At 41.4% G+C, this 19,760-nt stretch overlaps 1 protein-coding gene across 3 annotated transcripts in view; it reads left to right on the top strand.

Moving 5' to 3' along the window:
- Nucleotides 1-7,484, top strand: part of LOC121314673 (histone-lysine N-methyltransferase SETD2-like) — a 113,190-nt gene extending 105,706 nt beyond the window's left edge. For all 3 annotated transcript variants that reach the window (XM_041248163.1, XM_041248161.1, XM_041248160.1), the window contains 3 exons: nt 745-825; nt 5,176-5,277; nt 5,512-7,484. In XM_041248163.1, the coding sequence (XP_041104097.1) occupies nt 745-825; nt 5,176-5,277; nt 5,512-5,673 (345 nt within the window). In that variant the 3' untranslated portion in view covers nt 5,674-7,484. The remainder of the gene's footprint in view (nt 1-744; nt 826-5,175; nt 5,278-5,511) is intronic.
- The last annotated feature ends 12,276 nt before the right edge of the window (nt 7,485-19,760 follow it).

The following is a 19,760-nucleotide window of genomic DNA, read 5'->3' on the forward strand; positions in this document are numbered from 1 at the left end:
GCAGAGCCATCCATGAAATAATCTGTGGTGCATAAACTTGACAAATTAGCTAAAGAACTTAGCTCTGATACAATGTTCACTGACCGCAAAGCAGTGGGAGACAGAGAGACGCGTGGAGACAAAGAATAATGAATAGAAAAATATTTCGTACATGGAAAGATCTATGATATTTTCAATAGGATAGCCTATTATTTGTGACTTCTAGATCACGAATCCATGGTATGGCAACTGCCGTAGCCTATACTTTGCCATACCTAAATCGCCCCTAATATGTTTGAAAACCTGGTAGTAGCTATAGCCTACAATTTTAGAAAAGTTTTACCCTAACAATTTAAAACTATTTTTTTACTGATACTTCATCATGAAGGTGCGCTGACTGTTATTTCGGTATGTTGATTTTGACAAATGTGGGCCGGTGGACCAAAACTTCCTGGGCCGATTTTTGTTCCAATCCGCCCCTGCTGGGTGCTAAACAGATACATCAAGGTTTTTCTTTTTGCTCTGTGCTCCTGTGGGGATAAAACTCATGGAATATCAGTTTGTTTGGCTACATAAAAACTGAAAAAAGAAGCTTCTTGCCTGAGTTGAAGTGACAAGTTTATGTCTTTATTTCTGATCAAATTACGTTCACATTTCTTCAGATCTTGAAACAGAATGGTCCGCTGCATGTGGTGTACTGGCCCCCTTGCCCTGCATGGAAGAGCAGTTTTTGTGATTTCATTTTCATTTTGTTTTTTCTTGCAGTTCTCCACAAAGGCTAAAACGGCGGAGGCAGACACCTCGAGTGAGTTAGCCAAGAAGAGTAAAGAGGTGTTTCGGAAGGAGGTAAGACACACCAGTCAACAACACTTCTTAATCCTTGGAATTAGGAGTGAACATACATTTCACTGATCGTCATCTTTAGCAGCTGATAACTGCATGTAGTGCTTGTGTCCTGATAGCAGTGGGGTATACGTGTCTGTATGCGCAACAACCATAGACCGCAGATAGCGCCTCTATTTCAGATAATTTTATAAAAGTAAGTTGTAGCAACGTGGGTTCATTGTTGCGAGTATGCTGGCTGTTTTAAAATTTCTTGAACTTTTTACTTTACCCATAACATTTTGTAATAACCTGTTTTATAATTACTGAAGTTGTCTTATAAACACAGCAAAATAAACTAATCTTATGGTAAAAGAATGAGAAGATTGAAACAGATATACATGGGTACAGTACTTCTAGGAATACGTCAGTAAAATATAGCAATAGGAATGTTGAATTAATGCTGTTTTGGGAAAGTAAAATATATTTATGAACAATATGTTACTAATTGTTTTAAAACCCCAAAACTGTTGCAGAATTCAGCATATTTTACATTCTGTTACACAGATTGTACTAAAAAATGGCAAAGAACTTTAAATGAAATTGATCAGTAAAGGCATGTGTGATTACCATCTGTATATCAAGCAGAATTCAACAGGACAAAAAATACTGAGAAATAAAAGCCTGTTTGACCATACTCTATTTTTGGGTGGAGGGGAGATCCACGGAAAAATGTAAACTTGTTCTCAGTCAGTGAAAGCGAGCGTTGGGCCCAGCCAGTTCACGGTCTATCAGCTAATTATTCCTGAAGTCATGCCAGCGAAATTACATTGTTGAAATATTGGCTGCACTAGAGGCAAGAGCGTAGATCAGAACATAAAGTTTACAAGTGAGAGGATGCCATTCGGCCCATCTTACTCGTTTGGTTGTTAGTAGCTTATTGATCCCAGAATCTCATGAAGCAGCTTCTTGAAGGATCCCAGGGTGTCAGCTTCAACAACGTTAATGGGGAGTTGGTTCTAGATTCCCACGATTCTCTGTGTAAAAAAAGTGCCTCCTATTTTCTGTTCTGATTGCTCCTTTATCTAATCTCCACTTCTGACCCCTGGTCCATGTTTCTTTTTTCAGGTCAAAAAAGTCCCTTGGGTCGACATTGTCGATGCATTTAAGAATTTTGAATGCTTGAATCAGATTGCCACATAGTCAGCTTTGTTCAAGACTGAATAGATTCAATTATTTTAGCCTGTATGCATATGACATGCCTTTTAAACCCAGAATAATTCTGGTTGCTCTTCTTTGCACTCATTCTAGAGCAGCAATATCTTTTTTGTAGCAAAGTGACCTGAACTGAATACAGTATTCTAGATGAGGTCTTACTAATACATTGTAAAGTTTTAACATTACTTCCCTTGATTTTAAATTAAACACTTTTCACTATATATCCAAGCATCTTGTTGGCCTTTTTATAGCTTCCCCACATTGTCTAGATGAAGACATTTCTGAGTCAACATAAACTCCTAGGTCTTTTTCATAGATTCCTTCTTCAATTTCAGTATCTCCCATATGGTGTTTATAATGCCTGCATGCAGTACCTTACACTTTTCTTTAAATGTAATTTGCCACGTGTCTGCCCAGTTCTGAATGCTGTCGATCGTTTTGGATGACCTTTGCTGCTACATTAGTGTGTGCCACTCCTCCTATTTTTGTGTCATCTGTACATTTAACAAGTTTTCTTACTATACCAATGTCTAAGTCATTAATGTAGATTAGGAAGAGCTGAGTACCTAATACTGATCCCTGTGGTATTCCACTGGTTACCTCGCTCCATTCTGAGGTTTCTCCTCTAATTAGTACTTATTGTTTTCTGTGTGGTAAGTACTCCCTGATCCATGTGCTTGCATTTACTTGAATCCCTACTGCATTCAGTTTAAGAATTAATCTTTTACGTGGGATTTTGTCAAAAGCTTTCTGGAAATCTAAATAAACCATGTCCTGCTTTGCAATTGTCCATTGTCGATGTTGCAGCCTCAAAAAAAATCAAGCAGGTTAGTTAGACACTGTCTCCCTTTCCTAAAACCATGCCGATTGTCTCCCAGGATACTGTTACCATATAGGTAATTTTCCATTTTGGATCTTATTATAGTTTCCATAAGTTTACATATAATAGGTCAGGCTTATTGGTTACCTGGTTCAGTTTTGTTTCCCTTTTTGTGGAGACTGTTGCATGATCTTTGTTAGCAGTTTGTAAATAACTTCTTTCATTTCTTTTGAGTACTTTTGGGAGGATCTCATCCAGCCCAGGGGATTTGTTTAATTTAAGAGCTCCTAGTCCCTTTAACACTTATGTCTCGGTTATGCTAAAGTTATTTTAGACTGGATAGGGAGAGGTTGATATGTGGGGCATGTCCGTATCCTGCTTTGTAAAAAATTGTGAAAAGTAGTCATTTAATATATTTGCTATTTTTTTTCTGCCATTTGAACGCTGTTATAGTAGCAATAGCAATGCTCATTTCTATCTCTCTTGGCCTTTCTAACTTGCTATTTGACTAGTGTTTGCAGTTCCAAGTACTCTTTCTGTGTACTTTTTGGTCCCTTTTAACAGTTTGCTTTCCATTTATTCAGCGCATGTCAGATGCGTGAAGTCCAATTTATTTTCACACTCGCTGTTTTAAAAATTTGAGTTGTTGCCCTTGTTTTAATGTGGTTTCCCTTCTGTTTTTTGTTGATTTCTCCCCCCTTTCTAGTTAAAATGCTTCTGAACCTCCTTGAGTATCCTTTCTCTGAGTTGATTAGTTCTGTCTTTATTCGCAGTCCGTCCCGCCTGTGTATAGTCCTTGTTGTAGAATGTGGCTCACTGTTCAAGGAAGGTGAAGCCTTCCTTATGTGCACCACAATTTTAGCCATGCTTTTAGATTATGTATTTCAAGCTGTCCATATTGTCCTTTGCAAGGTGCCAGCAGTATCCGAGAAAAAAAAAACAGTTTTGGTCTTGTTTTTTAATTTCTTTCCTAGCTGTCTGAATTTGTTTTGCAGGGATTTTGGTCTGTCTCTTCCGATGTGGACGACTACTACCGGGTCGCCTCCAGTTCTTTTTAGGAGCCTGTCCACATTCTCAGTGGTGTGCGTGACAAAGGCTCCCAGAAGGCAGCACACTGTGGTTGTTTTAAGGGGGTCCAGACTGTGCACTGAACTTGCCGTGTTTCTCAATATGGAGTCCCCAACAATCATGACCTCCCTTCTTTTTGCTGCCTGGCCAGCACTGTTTATGGGGTCCTGGATGTTGTGCCTTTCTTTCTCTTGATGTTGGTTATGATCTTCTAAATTTTGAAGTGGCTCAAATTTGTTTGATGTATTGATTTCTGGCAGTTGTGTTTGACGACATTTCTTTATTTCCCTGTCTCTGCCTACCTGAACCCAGCTGTTTAGAACCCCTTGTATCTCCCTGGTAGATTTCTGTCTGTTAGGGGTGCAGACCTCCAGGAATTGTGGGTGTGCCAGCTCCTCACACGCCTGTTGCTCTGTCTAGCATACTTACTCGTTTAAGCAAGTCCTGGATCGTGCAGCACTTTACACACACTTGGTTTAGCTCTGCTGGGTTTTCTCAGATTTCCCACATCACGCAGGTTTCACAAATTACTGGCTTGAAGAGCATGTCAGTTTTTTTTTTTTTTTTTGTAAGTTTTTAGTTTTAGTTTCTGCAGCTGTCAACCTGCTTTCAAACTGCTTCTAACTGTACTTTTCCACGCTGTCGCTGTATGAACTGCCTTGCTTTTTGTTTGTGTCTGCTGGTGTTTTTAGCTCCACCCCTCCTCCTTGTCTCAGAACAGTGCCAAATTTGAATCGACTGCTCAGAGCTTCAGCTTATCAGAAAAAGACACGCAGCTGTTAGAATTTATGCTGTAGTAATTTCCCAATTCCTTGTATTTTCTGTTTAAAGCAATTAATGATGTAATTTCTCTTTACTGCTTCTAACTGCTCTGTACTTTTCCATGACTGTACTTCACCCACGCTGTCGCTCCTCACTGTGCTTGAGTTGGACAGGTCATGAAATCAGGAAATAATTGAGCAAAAGTAAATGTTTTGTTTCTAAAAATGTTTACAGAGGGTAGGTCACTCCATAGATCTACTGTTTCAATTGAATCCACTCCACCCCCTTCTCTGACACAGAAACGCAGCTTTCCATAGCACCTAGGCTGAATATGACCCAATATGAATCAGAGACCCAACTGAACCCTGCACCAATTCAGAGATCTGCTGCGATAACAATCCATGAAAGTAAAAATCATGTTATGACGCAACATAATGGATGTGATAAAGCCACTGTTGAAGGACTAATCACACTTTTGACACTCTCCCATCTCTCCCCCCTCTTAGATGTCACAGTTTATTGTGCAGTGCCTAAACCCCTACAGAAAGCCAGACTGCAAACTGGGCCGGATAATCAACACGGAGGACTTCAAGCACCTTGCACGGAAGGTGAGGGTCTCATGCCTGACCAGCCAGTAGAGGGGCAGTTGACATCCTGTGAGACAGGGAATAATCATTGCATTGAGAACTGTTTTAAAATGTTTCTTAAATTGATGGTGTTGATACTTGACTGTTTTGAGTGGCTAGGAAAACAATGTGCCTCCCTGTTAAGTTTCTACAAGTGAGGTGGTTTCTGACTGTATAAATGCCTCTAGAACTTGATATGTTTGTTTGTGTTGACAGCTGACCCACGGGGTAATGAACAAGGAGCTGAAGTCCTGCAAGAACCCAGAGGACCTGGAATGTAATGAGAATGTGAAGCACAAAACCAAGGAGTACATCAAGAAGTACATGCAGAAATTTGGGGCCATGTACCGACCCAAAGAGGACCCAGACATGGACTAGCACCTGCTCTCTGTGCTCATAGACTCGAGAGAAATGAGAGAGCACAGGATTCCATACCTGGGCTAGGAGGTATCCCCCTGGGCTGGAATACACTTCCCTCTCTCTTATGCAGGATGCAAACTAAATCGCCACTCCCAGATTCTCCTTGGGAAATGATTTCAGATGAGGAAGAGAGAAAGAGGGATTCATGACAGCCCCTTCTTGTAGGCTTGAACAAAGACCATCGCTCCCAGTGGAGCTGAATAACTGGAGTTTAAGAAGCCTTTTATTAACTGAGCCAGTCCCTGATGAGAGAACATTCTCCCCCTAGGGCAACCACTTCATTCTGAGGAATGAATTTTCATCTATCTGCAGCATTCTTCTGTTGCTATGACTTGACGTAGGGTTATCCTATGCTTGCACATGTAATTCATAGATGTGTGTGTTTGTATATGCAGGTGTGTAATTCACATGCCATAGCTAACACGTTGTCAGTGCAGGATTGAGAGCTATTCTGTTGGCATTAATGAATCAATTACTTATTACTTATGGGTTTATTGTGAATTATTTAATTATTTTTCTGAAGGGTCAGGCTAAGTATCTTGTAAGTAGGAAAGACATTTGTGTCATTTCAGTAGAGAAGTCTTGTACTAACAGACTCGCTTTAATGTATATGCATATATATATATCAACTAGGAACCAACTAGAAAATATTCCATTGTGTATAAACGACCATTATACTTATAAAGGTGGTTGAAATCAAGCCAAGTGTGATTCTGATGACTGCTACCATGAAATACACACAGAACCAACACCAAATTGAGACTGGTCTACTGCACTGTGTGTTTACAGTCAGCCACAAAATGTACGTGGCATCACAATCTTGAAAATTGCTTTAAATGGTAACATTCAAGAAGTCCAGTCCAAAATACATCCTAAAAACTGGTTTAAAATAGCTTCACAAACAAACATTTGATGGGTTTTTAAAAGCATTAATTCTTTCTGCAGTGGTAATTGATAATTGACCTTGTCTTTCTTTAAGTGCACCTAACTTGCTGTTAATTATCAAACAGATAATAACCCATGCGCAGGACTTTCAACTCTCAAGTATTATTATTGTGGCACAAGTTAGTGTGCGTATTACCAGACTGTGCTATTTTAATAATAAGATAAAACGAGGGTATCCTGAAATTGAATTCTACTTCATGTGCATTATAACCTTGTACACACACGCATATAAACATACTTGACATGCTTGCTGTGGGGGAGACTGGACTTGATTCCAAACTTACTGCAAAATAAAGAAGATTCATTTCTGCAGAGGCCAGTCCTATCTGCTTCTGTGTCTGTCCCTCTCTCTGTGGCTGGCAGGGGGATCCCAGACCTCCAGTGCTTTTAACTGCATTAAACTATAGTTTTCATAGAAATGTATAATAATGTTTTAAGATATATGAATATATTGATACATCGTTTTTTTGTTTTTTTTCCCCCCAATAGCAAGGATGTTTCCTTTGTAAAAGAATGGTGTTTGAGATTTTAAAATGTAAATATAAAAAAATGATGAAATTACAATAAAGTGAAGTCTTGTCAACACTCAGTTGTTTGTTTCTACCAGGTTAAAGTCTGGTGATGCCCCACTCCTACCATTTCAAAAGGTTACCGTGTTTTATAATCACTGCTTTTTGTCATTTTGGTTTTGTTCCAATTTCTATTGAAAAGAAAAACAGATTTCTATGTACAAAGGAGACTCTCCTCTTCTCCCATGTAAGTATGGTGCGAGGATATTGTGTAAAGTCTTTTAAAAGAAAATAAACATTTTTTTAAAAATTAAACCTTATGTATTGGCTTTTTCTGTTGGTGGCAACCTGTTTCAGGCTGCTCTTAAAGGACCTCTCACATACACCCAGGAGCTATGGCTATGACCTCTCAAATGCTTCTGCAAATCAGTTTGGCCTCAAGGGCTTTCAAAATTGGGAGTGTAGAACATCTTTTTTAATTTGGCTACCAGAGCAGGTTTGGGATAAATTCCTTGTTTTCAATTCCATTTCCTATTCCTTTTTAAAATCAGTTCCCAATTTCAATTCAAATTCCTTTTCCCTTTTGATCAATTTGAATCCTTTTACGACATATGCTTTATTGAGCAAACATATCTTGTCGAACACATGTACAACTTTTCAACACACATGCAATTATAATACAAATGTATCCAATCAATTCAACTTTGCTGTTAAAACTAATAATCATGATCTGCTCAAATGTAGTCTGTTCGGTTTCACCTTTTGGTGAAAGGTTTCCCCTGCAATGCTAAAACACCCCTCAACAGGTGCTGATGAAGCAGGTGTCATCTGGTACTTGCAAGCCAGCTTGTCAAGGGTAGGGTACCTGTGTCTTATCCTTCCACGCCGCCTCCTTACATGTCACTCTGCAGTTGCCGTAGACTACTTTTCACACCAAACACGGCAGGGGAAAGTCAGTGGGCGGTCTGTTATGTCAGGGCTGTATGTAGAAGCAACAAACAGTAAATGCCAGAGAGAATGGAAAACTGTTTTTATACAGAAGAAGACAAAGCTTTGTAAAAAAAAAAAAAAAAAAAAAAAAATTATATATAGATATAATTAGTTCAAGTAATAGGCTAAACATTATTTGTACCGTATATTTTTTATAAAACCTTATTTTAACCTCCCACACAGACCATGATAATTCCCCCACAATTCCCCCAAATATTAGGCAATTATGTTTAAAATAAAAACATGTTGCTTTTTAAAATTGAGATTTTATTTCTTTGTGTGAGTTTTGTCTGGTTTGCTGGGTATAGGCAAAAACAGTGAGTTAATGGCATCAAGCTTTTTTTGTGGGGGGGGGGGGGGCTGTGCATGTAACAATGCAATACTTGCGATCACCCTGCTCTATCTGAGAAAGGAAAAAAACAGTAAGATCGCTGTGGGTCCATGAGATCGCCAAGAAAAGAAAAAGGTACGGCGAATATTTCTGGTTTGATAAATGCAGATTTCAGACCTACCTGATGGTGTATGATACAACTCTGGAAAGTCAAATTAGAACCACAAGCTTTTTCTCCATTGTACTTTTTATTTTATTTTTTTTTCCTCGCAAAGGAGCCTTCTACTTTCCCGATTGGCTGCTGGTACTCTGAACAAACAAAACAAAACAAAAATGCAATAATTTCAAAGATTTTACTGAGTTACGGGTCATATAAGGAAATCAGTCAAGTGAAATAAATTCATTAGGCCCTAATCTATGGATTTCACATGGCTGGGAGTACAGATACGCAACTGTTGGTCACAGATACCTTAAAAAAAAAAAAGGTAGGGGCGTGGATCAGAAAACCAGTCAGTATCTGGTGTGACCACCATTTGCCTCATGCAGCGCGACACACCTCCTTCGCATAGAGTTGATCAGGCTGTTGATTGTGGCCTGTGGAATGTTGTCCCACTCCTCTTCAATGGCTGCGCGAAGTTGCTGGATGTTTGCGGGACCTGGAACATGCTGTCGTACACATCGATCCAGAGCATCCCAAACATGCTCATTGAGTGACATGTCTATGCAGGCCACTGAAGAACTGGGACATCAGCTGTCCGAGTGGCTGGACTCAGACGATCCCGCAGGTGAAGAAGCTGGATGTGGAGGTCCTGGGCTGGCGTGGATACACGTGGTCTGTGGTTGTGAGGCCGGTTGGATGTACTGCCAAATTCTCTAAAACGACATTGGAGGCGGCTTATAGTAAAGAAATGAACAATCAATTCTCTGGCAACAGCTCTGGTGGACATTCCTGCAGTCAGCATGCCAATTGCACGCTCCCTCAAAACTTGAGACATCTGTGGCATTGTGTTGTGTGACAAAACTGTACATTTTAGAGTGGCCTTTTATTGTCCCCAGCACAAGGTGCACCTGTGTAATGATCATGCTGTTTAATCAGCTTCTTGATATGCCACACCTGTCAAGTGGATGGATTGTCTTGGCAAAGGAGAAATGCTCACTAACAGGGATGTAAACAAATTTGTGCACAAAATTTGAGAGAAATAAGCTTTTTGTGGAAAATTTCTGGGATCTTTTATTTCAGCTCATGAAACATGGGACCAACACTTTACATGTTGCGTTTATATTTTTATTCAGGGTAGTTTACTTCAAAGCGCAGCACGGCAAAGTTGAAAATATTTGTGCCCCTTCCCTCTGCCACTGCACATAACCACCTTCATTGAAAACAATTGCTTTTGCTGCGCGGCAATGCCATGCCGCGTTCGTTGTGAACGGCCCTTCAGAGTCATCTGCAAAGGTTGCCTGCTGAACCTCTGGGTGGAGAGTGGAAGGAGTCAGTGCTGAAACTGGGGCTAACTTCCTGCTGCTCATGAATTCTGTGAGCTTCAGTCGCTTTGCAGGTGGATATGGAGGTGACGACTCACTGGAGGGTGTAAGAGGGCTAATAGCTGACACATTGTTGCTCAGAAAGTCCTTTACACAAATAAACTCTTCCTCAGTGCACCAGTCTAATTTTAAGCGAGGACCTAGGGCTGAAGTCCTCCAGGGACTCATAAGGTACAAGGCTCTTCTCCACGGCAGCATGCAGTGTGGCAACAAGCTTACAAAATTCATGAGCACTAACTCCAACCTTGCACCAGAACATCAAGGTTTACCCTTGCTAGTATGTTGCTGTATGTAAAACTCGGCTGTGGAAAAGACTTCTTTTAATGGATCAAAATTAAACACATTTCTGAACAACCACACAACATGCAACTTTTGAGGTACCAGCATCAGTATACTTTATGTGACATGGAGAGAAAAATATAACCTCCATAACTTTAAAACAGAATAGGTATGGGTCTGTACAGCCTATTCATTCAATGCAGCACACAACACTTAGAAATGTAACCACAAAGAACATACTCATTTTTGTTTTCATCCAGCCATCTGATTTTTACACCATCAAATAGAGTGGATCAAATAGAGCCCAACCCCTAGTTATCTGAAACCTATTTCAGAAGCATCTGCATATTTTGGGTTCCACTGTAGCAGTCTTTGAAAAATGGCTGTTGATTATAAGGAAATAAAAAAAGTGTTGCCTAAGTTGAGACCATTCAACGCATCGATGCTCTTCCTGTGCCAAATAAGGTAATCCCAATCAGTGGACAGTGATAACATGGCTTGGTAATGCATTTCAAACACACCAGTCTTGGTACAGAAAGTGTCTTACCATAAATCTGTCTCCACTCAATTTCTAACCACTTTCCCTGAGCCTGACTGAAGGGAGATAAAGCATTGGCACTTCGATTGCTGTGAGTTGCTAAGTGGCTGCATTTTTAAATGTCAGGGGTTGGGGTTTTTGTATGTGGAGCCACTATTGCTATGGCTGCGTGGCGCTCGTCTGTTGTGCTGGGTGCCAGCAGGTACAGGGTAAGGTTTGCTGAGTGGAATGGTGCTACTAATGCCAGTATCTGTTGAAAAAGTAGCACTTCTTTCTTCCTTCAAAGGAAGAGCACAACTGGGCTCACATCTGTTGCTAATAGGAGCCAGCTGCTGCAATTTGAGATGGCCAGCATTGATCCCATGGGCACAGGGAGGGGCTGGGAGTCTGCCTCATACAGCTGTGTTGAGGGTGTGGGTGGGGCTGGCGCTCAACCTGAGTGGGGCAAGTGGAACTCTTAAAATGGACAATCCCAATCAGGCAGTGCCTTTATCCCAAACCTTGTCCTCGATTAGAGAGAATACAGCTCAACCTGTTGGTATCCCATTTGGACTTTTCCAACAGGAACAGGTCATTTAAGCATTTGCATTGTGAGGGTAACATCCATATTTACATTATCAGAGTAACTTGATTGAGACTTAATCAAAAGTTGGTTCCTGGCAGAGACAAAGCTACAGCAAGTTGTAACCAGGTGGTCCTGTAATAATAAACAACCTCTCTGCATACTATAGTGTTGGTGTTCCTCCGAGTGGTTCTGGGAGACAGTTCCCGGTATTCCAAGGCCTGCTCAATAACTGTGTATCTTCCTTGATGTTTAGGCTTACAGTATATTGTGTGTGTGTGTGTTGTAAGGCTATCTCTACTGATGTCCTTTATCTGGTGTGTGCTAATGGACTCATATCACTGTTAGATGGCAGTCAACAAGGACAGAGCTTTATAGCACAGAAGTTTAGTTTAAGTCATGCTTAACAAAGAAATACAAACAGAAAGAGGGGAAATGTTGGCACCATGTTTAAACAAGCTCAGCCTTGTTTAACTTAATGAGAGGTGATATTTATTAAAAGATTATATTGTTTAAAACTGATGCTCGCATTAAATGGAAGCAGACTGGGAAAGATTACATTAACATCAGAAAAGCTGCACAAGTGGGCCTATTGTACATAGGATTTGATCCTATAGGAAAAAAAATCAAGAATGTGGCAATAAGATGACATTAACTGTAAGTGCTCTTAAGAGTAAAACAGGAAGAGACTGATGAAGATTACATCATAGAATCCCCAATTTAATGAAAACACAACCTGAGTCGAATGCAGCAGTTTTTAAGGTGGCCTCAGGGACGAGGTCATTAGGACCAGGGCAGCATTTCTTCACTCCTCTGGGAGTACTGTCAGCTCAACGGCTGTTTGTTTAAAGTGGGTCACGGCGGGGGCACCACTGTGCCTCGTCCCCAGAGTGGAGTGCCAGATTTGAAAATTAAAAAAACAAAAAAGCTTTTTTTTTTTTCCCCTGTTCTAGACAGTCTTGGTGGGAATTTCAGATAAGCACTTGACCGTGAACATAAGTGTTCTATTTTAAGGAATAATTTGTAGCTTCCTGTCTATTCCCCAAAGGAACACCTCGAGCAGTCAAACCAGACCGAGGACAATTTAAAGGAACACCTCATAATCTGTGAATTTACATGATATCTGTTCATCATCTCATGATATGTATTCTTCTTTATCATTTTTTATAGTCATGTTTTTTGCATTTCGTCCTGTATATTGGACAACCAGATGTAATTTTGACCAAAAAATTAAAAAATAATGTAAGTTTTTCTTGGAAGGCAATCTTGTTTAAGAATACAACAGGGTTAATAAAGACACCAGCAGATTTCACCTTGCGGATTCTCTGAGCAAGCCTGACAAAGGGGGAATTCAGCTTATAAACATTATAAACAGTAGCTCACATGGTGGTGTCATATGCCACCCCACCCACCCCCTCCAAAAAAAAGAATCACTGGTAAACAATAACATTTTAAAGGGATTTTTTTTGTCAAAATGTCTCCCTTGCTTATCCACTCTATCCTTGCAGCAGTCTCTTCTTAAGCCCTATTAGTAGTCCTTCCTATGACCCTGTGAAAGCCACACTGTTCATCGCTCCCTAATTACAGCTCCTAAAATTTCCAGGTCACACACCTGCTGCCTACCCCCTTGACTGATCCTCTCTGGGCTCCTGAGAGTGATGGCCGATACCCCTTTTATTTAGCAAAAGCTAAATAACAAAGACTTAGATACATCTGACATGATTCCATAAAAATAAAGCATTCTGTAAAGCTCATTCTCATTTTCTGCAATAATAAAGTGGGACTGTTACCAGTTCCATCTGCACTCTAGAATCCCATCTGCAGCTGGACGCAACCCAGGTCAAAGATTTGAAAGTTTGTTGAAGAAAAAAACTCTGTCAGACAGTGAACTGGAAGTCCATTTCACTTAAACACGGTGAGTTCAGTCTTGAGACTAAGCATGCAAATATCTGATTTATTCCTAGAGAGGTTTTCCATCATTTGTAATTATCCACAGGCATGTTTTCATTTGTACATGTTGATAATATCTTGGTAATGGGTGCTATAATGGCTCCCTCTTGCTACAGTCTATGCCAATGCATAGCCAGCCTCAGCAAGTTAGTCCCTTATATTTTTCTCTGGCAGCACTGCAAATATTTATTTAAGAACCCGTAGACTTTTAAAATGTTTTTTATTGTTTCATTTGGCAGCTGTCACAAAGTTTGTCAAAGAGAACATTGAGTACACCCAAGTAGCCGTTCCAAAAAAGAAAAAAGAAAAAAACACACACATTAGAAGAACGTGTTTTTTCAAGATATAAGCAGCAGCTTGTGTGCTAAAGTCAGCCTGTTGACAGGGAAAGGGTCTGCCTCAGGAAAAACAGTCTCTGTCCAGCAGCAGCACCAGAACAGACACAAGACCTTGTGATGGATGGCTTTGTGGATGACGTCAGACCAGAAAATGAATGAAAGTGCTACTTGCGTGGTTTAATTATAAATAAACAAAGCAAAACACTTTTGTAAAGCAAAATGGCACGTTGGCCAAAATAGACTGAAGAAAGTGAACAATAAATCAGCATGAGTAGCAATTGTTACCTTTCAGTATCTGTTCTTTCTTGTCTCTTTCCTCCTCTGGACAACGGACCCCATTCAGCCAATGTTGCGGGTTTATATACATGTGACCGTCTCCAAATTAATAATAAAGTAATCAATAAATCAGGAGACGGTCACATTCTGCATGGGTTTAGCATGGATGGGGAAGTTTAACCCCATCCATGCTGCAAAAACAACAATAACAATTAAAACATCATGTTTTATACAAATTAAACAACACATTTTAAATAATCTTATAAAACTGAATGTTAGGATGAGGCACATTGATTGGCTGCTGAGGGGTTTTAAACTGTGCATAAATATAGTTTGGTGCATGGCAGAACTTATTTTTTATCTAATTACCGTTCGATTAATAAATTATCAATACACAACGTATTAAACTCACAACGGAGAGTCTGAGTATAGCTTTTTATTACTACTCTATTGTGCCTTATTACTTGTTTTTCTCGATCATTTACGCTAAAAGCAGTATATATACTGTATATATTTACAGTCGCTAAGTTTTTAGCCATGTTTTAATGTTATTTTAACCGTTTTGGCTAGTTATGCCCCTGTCGTAGCTGGTCAGGGCTACAATTAATCATTTTGATCCTGGCTGGGATAAAACAGTATTCTATTATTGTATTTATTTTTGGAAGTGTTGAAAACCTCCAGTTTAACAATGTCTGATTGTGAGGCGTGTGAGTAAAAATGGATTTTCCAGACAGTGATTTACGTGTAAAAATGTAAATTTTATTTAATATTACACGGAAAAAAAAAGAAAAATAATAAAGAAGGATGTGAGGGAGGGAGTGCTGGAGTAATCAAAAATAAAGGAACGGAAGCCCCTTAGTCCTCTCCGCGCTCTGCTTAAATCCAAAAATAAAACAAAAAGGAATAAAAACAGAAAAGAGCCAAGTTAGTAAGGCCTCCATTCGTGACACAGTCCAAACTCCCACGTACTTCCCTCCAGCCTTTTTTCCCCCCGCCTCTATTCCTTAGGACCAACCCCGAACACAGTAGCACGTTCCCTTTAGTATGCAAACCCCGCCCCGGTAGTCAGTGGCTCACCAATCCCAAACTGACAGGTATCCTTAATTTCACTTGACTCCAGTGGCAGGAATTTACATACTCGTACTTCCGCCCCTCACCAAGGTGCCGCCCCTCAAAAACATGACTTTTGTCATGGTCACAAGACCTTGGTAAGGGATGTCCCAAGTTGGTTTGATGCCTTCTACTGTTGGGAGGCTGAATTGCAGACCGAAACCCCTTTGACTCATCACATATCCCACCCCTCAGAGTGGAGCCGAAGGAACACTCAGAAATCTCTAACCCCTCCTTTTCCCCTCCCTCCCGGGAAAAAAAATCAGCGTTTTGATGTAACTTACCTGCACGATGCCTTATTTGAAAGGTGAAGGGTTGGAGCGCCAGGTACCACCGCGTAATCCTAGCGTTTGAATCCTTCATTGTGTCTAACCACTTTAAAGGGGCGTGATCTGTGATGAGTACAAAGGGTCGTCCCAGAAGATAGTATTTTAAGGACTCCACCGCCCATTTTACTGCCAGGCATTCTTTCTCTACCACAGAGTACCTTTGTTCTCTCGGCAGTAACTTCCGACTAATATATAATATTGGGTGTTCTATACCATTTTTTTCCTGGGACAGAACCACCCCCAGACCAGTCTGTGATGCATCGGTCTGAAGGATGAACTCTCGGCTGAAATCCAGGCTTAGTAATGCTGGGGCCTGACTCAAATTAGTTTTAATAGATTCAAAGGCTGTCTGACACTCTGCACTCCACTTAATTTTATTTGGAGCGTTCTTTTTAGTGAGATCAGTGAGAGGGGCGGCTATAGTAGAAAAGTGTGGAATAAAGCGGCGGTAATAACCAGCCAATCCCAACAATGATCTCACCTGGGTTTTTGTGGTAGGTACTGGGGAATCCAACAAAGCCTGGACTTTTGAAACCAACAGTTTCACTCTACCCTTACCCATTATGAAACCTAAATATTTTGTTTCTTCTTTTCCAATAGCGCACTTTGCCATGTTCGCTGTGAGCCCCGCCTTCCTCAAAGACTGTAGGACGGCTTTTAATCTACTCAGATGTTCTTTCCAGGAAGAACTGTATATGACTACATCATCGATATATGCAGCTGCATACTCTCGATGAGGTTGTAATACCCTGTCCATCAGTCTCTGGAAAGTTGCGGGAGCTCCATGAAGTCCGAACGGCATAGTACAAAATTGAAAAAGACCATCTGGGGTTGAGAATGTCGTTTTCTTACGAGAGGCTTTTGCTAATGGAATTTGCCAGTATCCTTTCGTCAGATCCAAAGTTGAAATAAACCGAGCTCGCCCCAGCCTGTCTTCCGACGCCCAGGCTGTCGGATCTCATAATTAACTTTTCCAATTGCTCGAATGACCTCAAAGGGACCCTGCCATTTAGCAAACAACTTAGATTCTGATGAGGGAAGCAAAAACAACACTTTGTCTCCAGGTCGAAAGTTCCTAATTCTTGCATTTTTATTGTAGCTTTGCTGCTGCTTCTGACGTGCCACTTTGAGATTGTCATGTGCCAATTGACCGACTAATTCTAAGCGATCGCGTAGCTGTAATACATATTTCACTATATTTTTAGAGTCTTTTGACTGTTCTTCCCAGCCTTCTCTTATGAGATCCAAGATACCCCGTGGCTGCCGACCATACAAGAGCTCAAACGGAGAGAACCCCGTTGAGGATTGTGGTACCTCATGAACTGCAAAGAGCAAGTAGGGAAGCAGTTTAGCCCAATTACGTTTCTCCTGATCTACAAAGCGGCGCAACATACTTTTTAAAGTCTGATTAAATCGTTCAACAAGCCCATCCGTTTGAGGATGAAAAACTGAGGTTTGAATTGAACGGATTTTCAATAATTTGTATAATTGCTGAATACAGCCAGACATAAAATTAGTGCCCTGATCAGTGAGAATTTCTTTCGGGATTCCCACCCTAGAAAATATTTTAACGAATTAATTTGCTACTACTTCTGCACTCATAGAGCGTAAGGGAACAGCTTCTGGATATCGTGTTGCGTAGTCCACTACTACCAAAATATACCGATATCCTGACTCTGCTCCCTCCAGAGGGCCTACTAAATCTACACCAATCCTCTCAAACAGTACTCCAATAATTGGCAGTGAGACCAGAGGTGCGGGGCGAACTAACTTAGGGGCAGCTAATTAACATTCCGGACACTCAGATACATACTTCCGCACAAGACCATAAACCCCTGGCCAAAAAAACCGGGCCAGAATTCGTTCCTGAGTCTTTTCAGTTCCTAAATGACCTGCAAATGGAATGTCATGCGCCAATCTCATGACTTCTGACTGAAAAGGCCTAGGAACCAATAACTGTTTTACGAGCTGTCCCGTCCCGGGAGCCCGGGTTATTCTATATAATAAGTGCCCAGATACAGAAAAATGCGGAAATACCACTGGTCGTCCTTCCTGCATATCCTTCCCCTCAACATATCTAACCTGTTTCCAAGCATACTGTAATGTGGGATCATTTTGTTGCTCATAGCCCAGGTCAATATCTCGGTCCCAATGATTAGGTACGCTGAGAGGAGTGTCTTTTATTATGTGACCTTCCACATCAGTAACCTCACAGCCCCGGTCACACTGAACACCTACTCCTTTACCCTGCCGTTTACAAGATTGGTTTACCTTTGAGTCAGACCCCTCCCCTTGTCGTCTCAGAGTTCCCTCATATTTTTCCACCCTGCGCTCTCTCTTTGTTTTTCTCGGGCGGATTTTAGGGTTAAACAGGTCAGATTGTAACGGGAAAATCTCGCCAATTGTTTTCTCCCGTTGGTTAGATTGTCCCCTGGTAGAAACTAAGACCATTTCCCGACCTAAAATACGATCAAAAAACGGCCAGTCTCTTCCCAGGAGAACAGAGTATGGTAAACATTGCGCTACAGCCACTTTAACGTAAGCTGAGTAACCATCAACAGTAAGTCTAACTTTAGTGGTGGGATAAACCCGAGTTTCTCCATGGATACATGAGATAGCCACTTTACCCTGTGGCTCCCAGGTTACCCCCTCCAAAAGAGCTTGTCGAATCAATGTTTGTGCACACCCAGAGTCTGCAAATGCATTAGTACTCTTATCCCCGACCTGTACTCTTAATTGATAAGGGCCCTCCCAACATTCCCCAGTGTTCTTACCTGTTACTGCCGACCAGGATCTTCTTGCCAGGTCTACCTCCATCATCGGACAATCCCTGGCTATATGTCCGGGCTCATTGCATCGGTAACAAACTGGGGTAGAAGGCACCAACGGGGTTTGCTTGTCCTGTGAGTCGGTGACTGACAGGTTAGGGGGTTTTTCTCTCGCCCAAGATGGGGCTAACCTCGACCTCCATGGTCTGAAGGTCTGGTTACCTCCTCTGGGCTTCACTGATGGGTTGGTCCTGGTTAGTTTAGGCGCAGGAGTGGGGTCAGAGGCGGTGCCTTCATTCGCATCCTCATAAGCCTCCGCCAGGATGATGGCCTTCTCGAGAGTGGTAGGTTGATTCCTTTTAACCCACTCCCGATTTCCTGGCGGTAGTATGGAGGCAAACTGCTCTATAGCGATCTTCTGCACCAGTTCTTGGGGTGTGTGTTCTTCCGGTTGCAGCCACCGGGTGCACTGATCCAGGAGATACTGTCCCGCAACCCGGGGCCGCACCCCCTTGGACAGCTGGTATTCCCGGAAACGGTGCCGGTATGTTTCTTCCGTGATCCCGAGGCGTGAGAGAATGGCTTCTTTTACTTTTATATAATCCGCGGCCTCCGAGGCCATCAAGGCTCTATACGCTGCTTGCGCTTCTCCTGTCAAACAGGGTGCCAATTTCATGGCACAGTGTTCCTTGGGCCACCCTGCTGCTTCTGCCACTCTCTCAAAGGTGACCAAGAACGCCTCAGGATCATCTTCCGGAGTCATCTTCTGTAGCTTTGGTTGTGAAGAAAACATCCGGGCAACCGCTGTTTCCAACGCTGGTGTCGAGATTTTCTCTACCAGCTGACCAAAGAACTGGGCGAGCTGTTCCTGGCGCCGTGCTTCCCTCTCCTCTCGCTTCTCCTCCTGCTCCCTAAACATCACCAAAACTGTAGCTGGATCCATCTCCCACAATGACACCACGTGTGAGGCGTGTGAGTAAAAAAGCGTGAGCGGGATTACAGCAGGGATGAAGAAACATTCGCTCTAATAAACATTTGGGCCGAAGGTTCAATCCAGAGAAGCTTGGATGGAAGCGTCCGTAACAAGCTGCTTCCGGGGCATCGATACACCCTTACATGTGTCACCTTGGTCACCCCTGCTTTATCAAAAGCAGTGTGAAATGGCGTACCCGACCCGCATGACACTGGGTTCGGACCCGGGTAAAGCATGCCAGTGGGAAATGGGCTTTACTTATTCAGTTAATGTCATATGTTGATGCACATGCGTCATGGCAAGTAATACATATTTATTTATGTATTTATTAATTCATATTGTGTCTGGTGGTCAACTCCATCTTAGAAAACACTTTGCCTAAGAGAAAACCCCTTGGGAAGCAAACAAAGTGTTCTCTTAGCCGGAGACTACTGCATTGCAGGGCTTTTAACAGCGTATATCAACTGAAACACACACACCATAGAAATAACAGTACAAAAAAATACACCTTAAGACTTCATTCTTTTCCAAATTTTATATTTATTTAATATGAAATTAACCATAAAAAAAGACCTTGACATGTTCAGACACATTTACAAAAAAAA

The sequence above is a fragment of the Polyodon spathula genome, chromosome 4 (genome assembly GCF_017654505.1).
Source record: "Polyodon spathula isolate WHYD16114869_AA chromosome 4, ASM1765450v1, whole genome shotgun sequence".
Classification (NCBI taxonomy): domain Eukaryota; kingdom Metazoa; phylum Chordata; class Actinopteri; order Acipenseriformes; family Polyodontidae; genus Polyodon; species Polyodon spathula.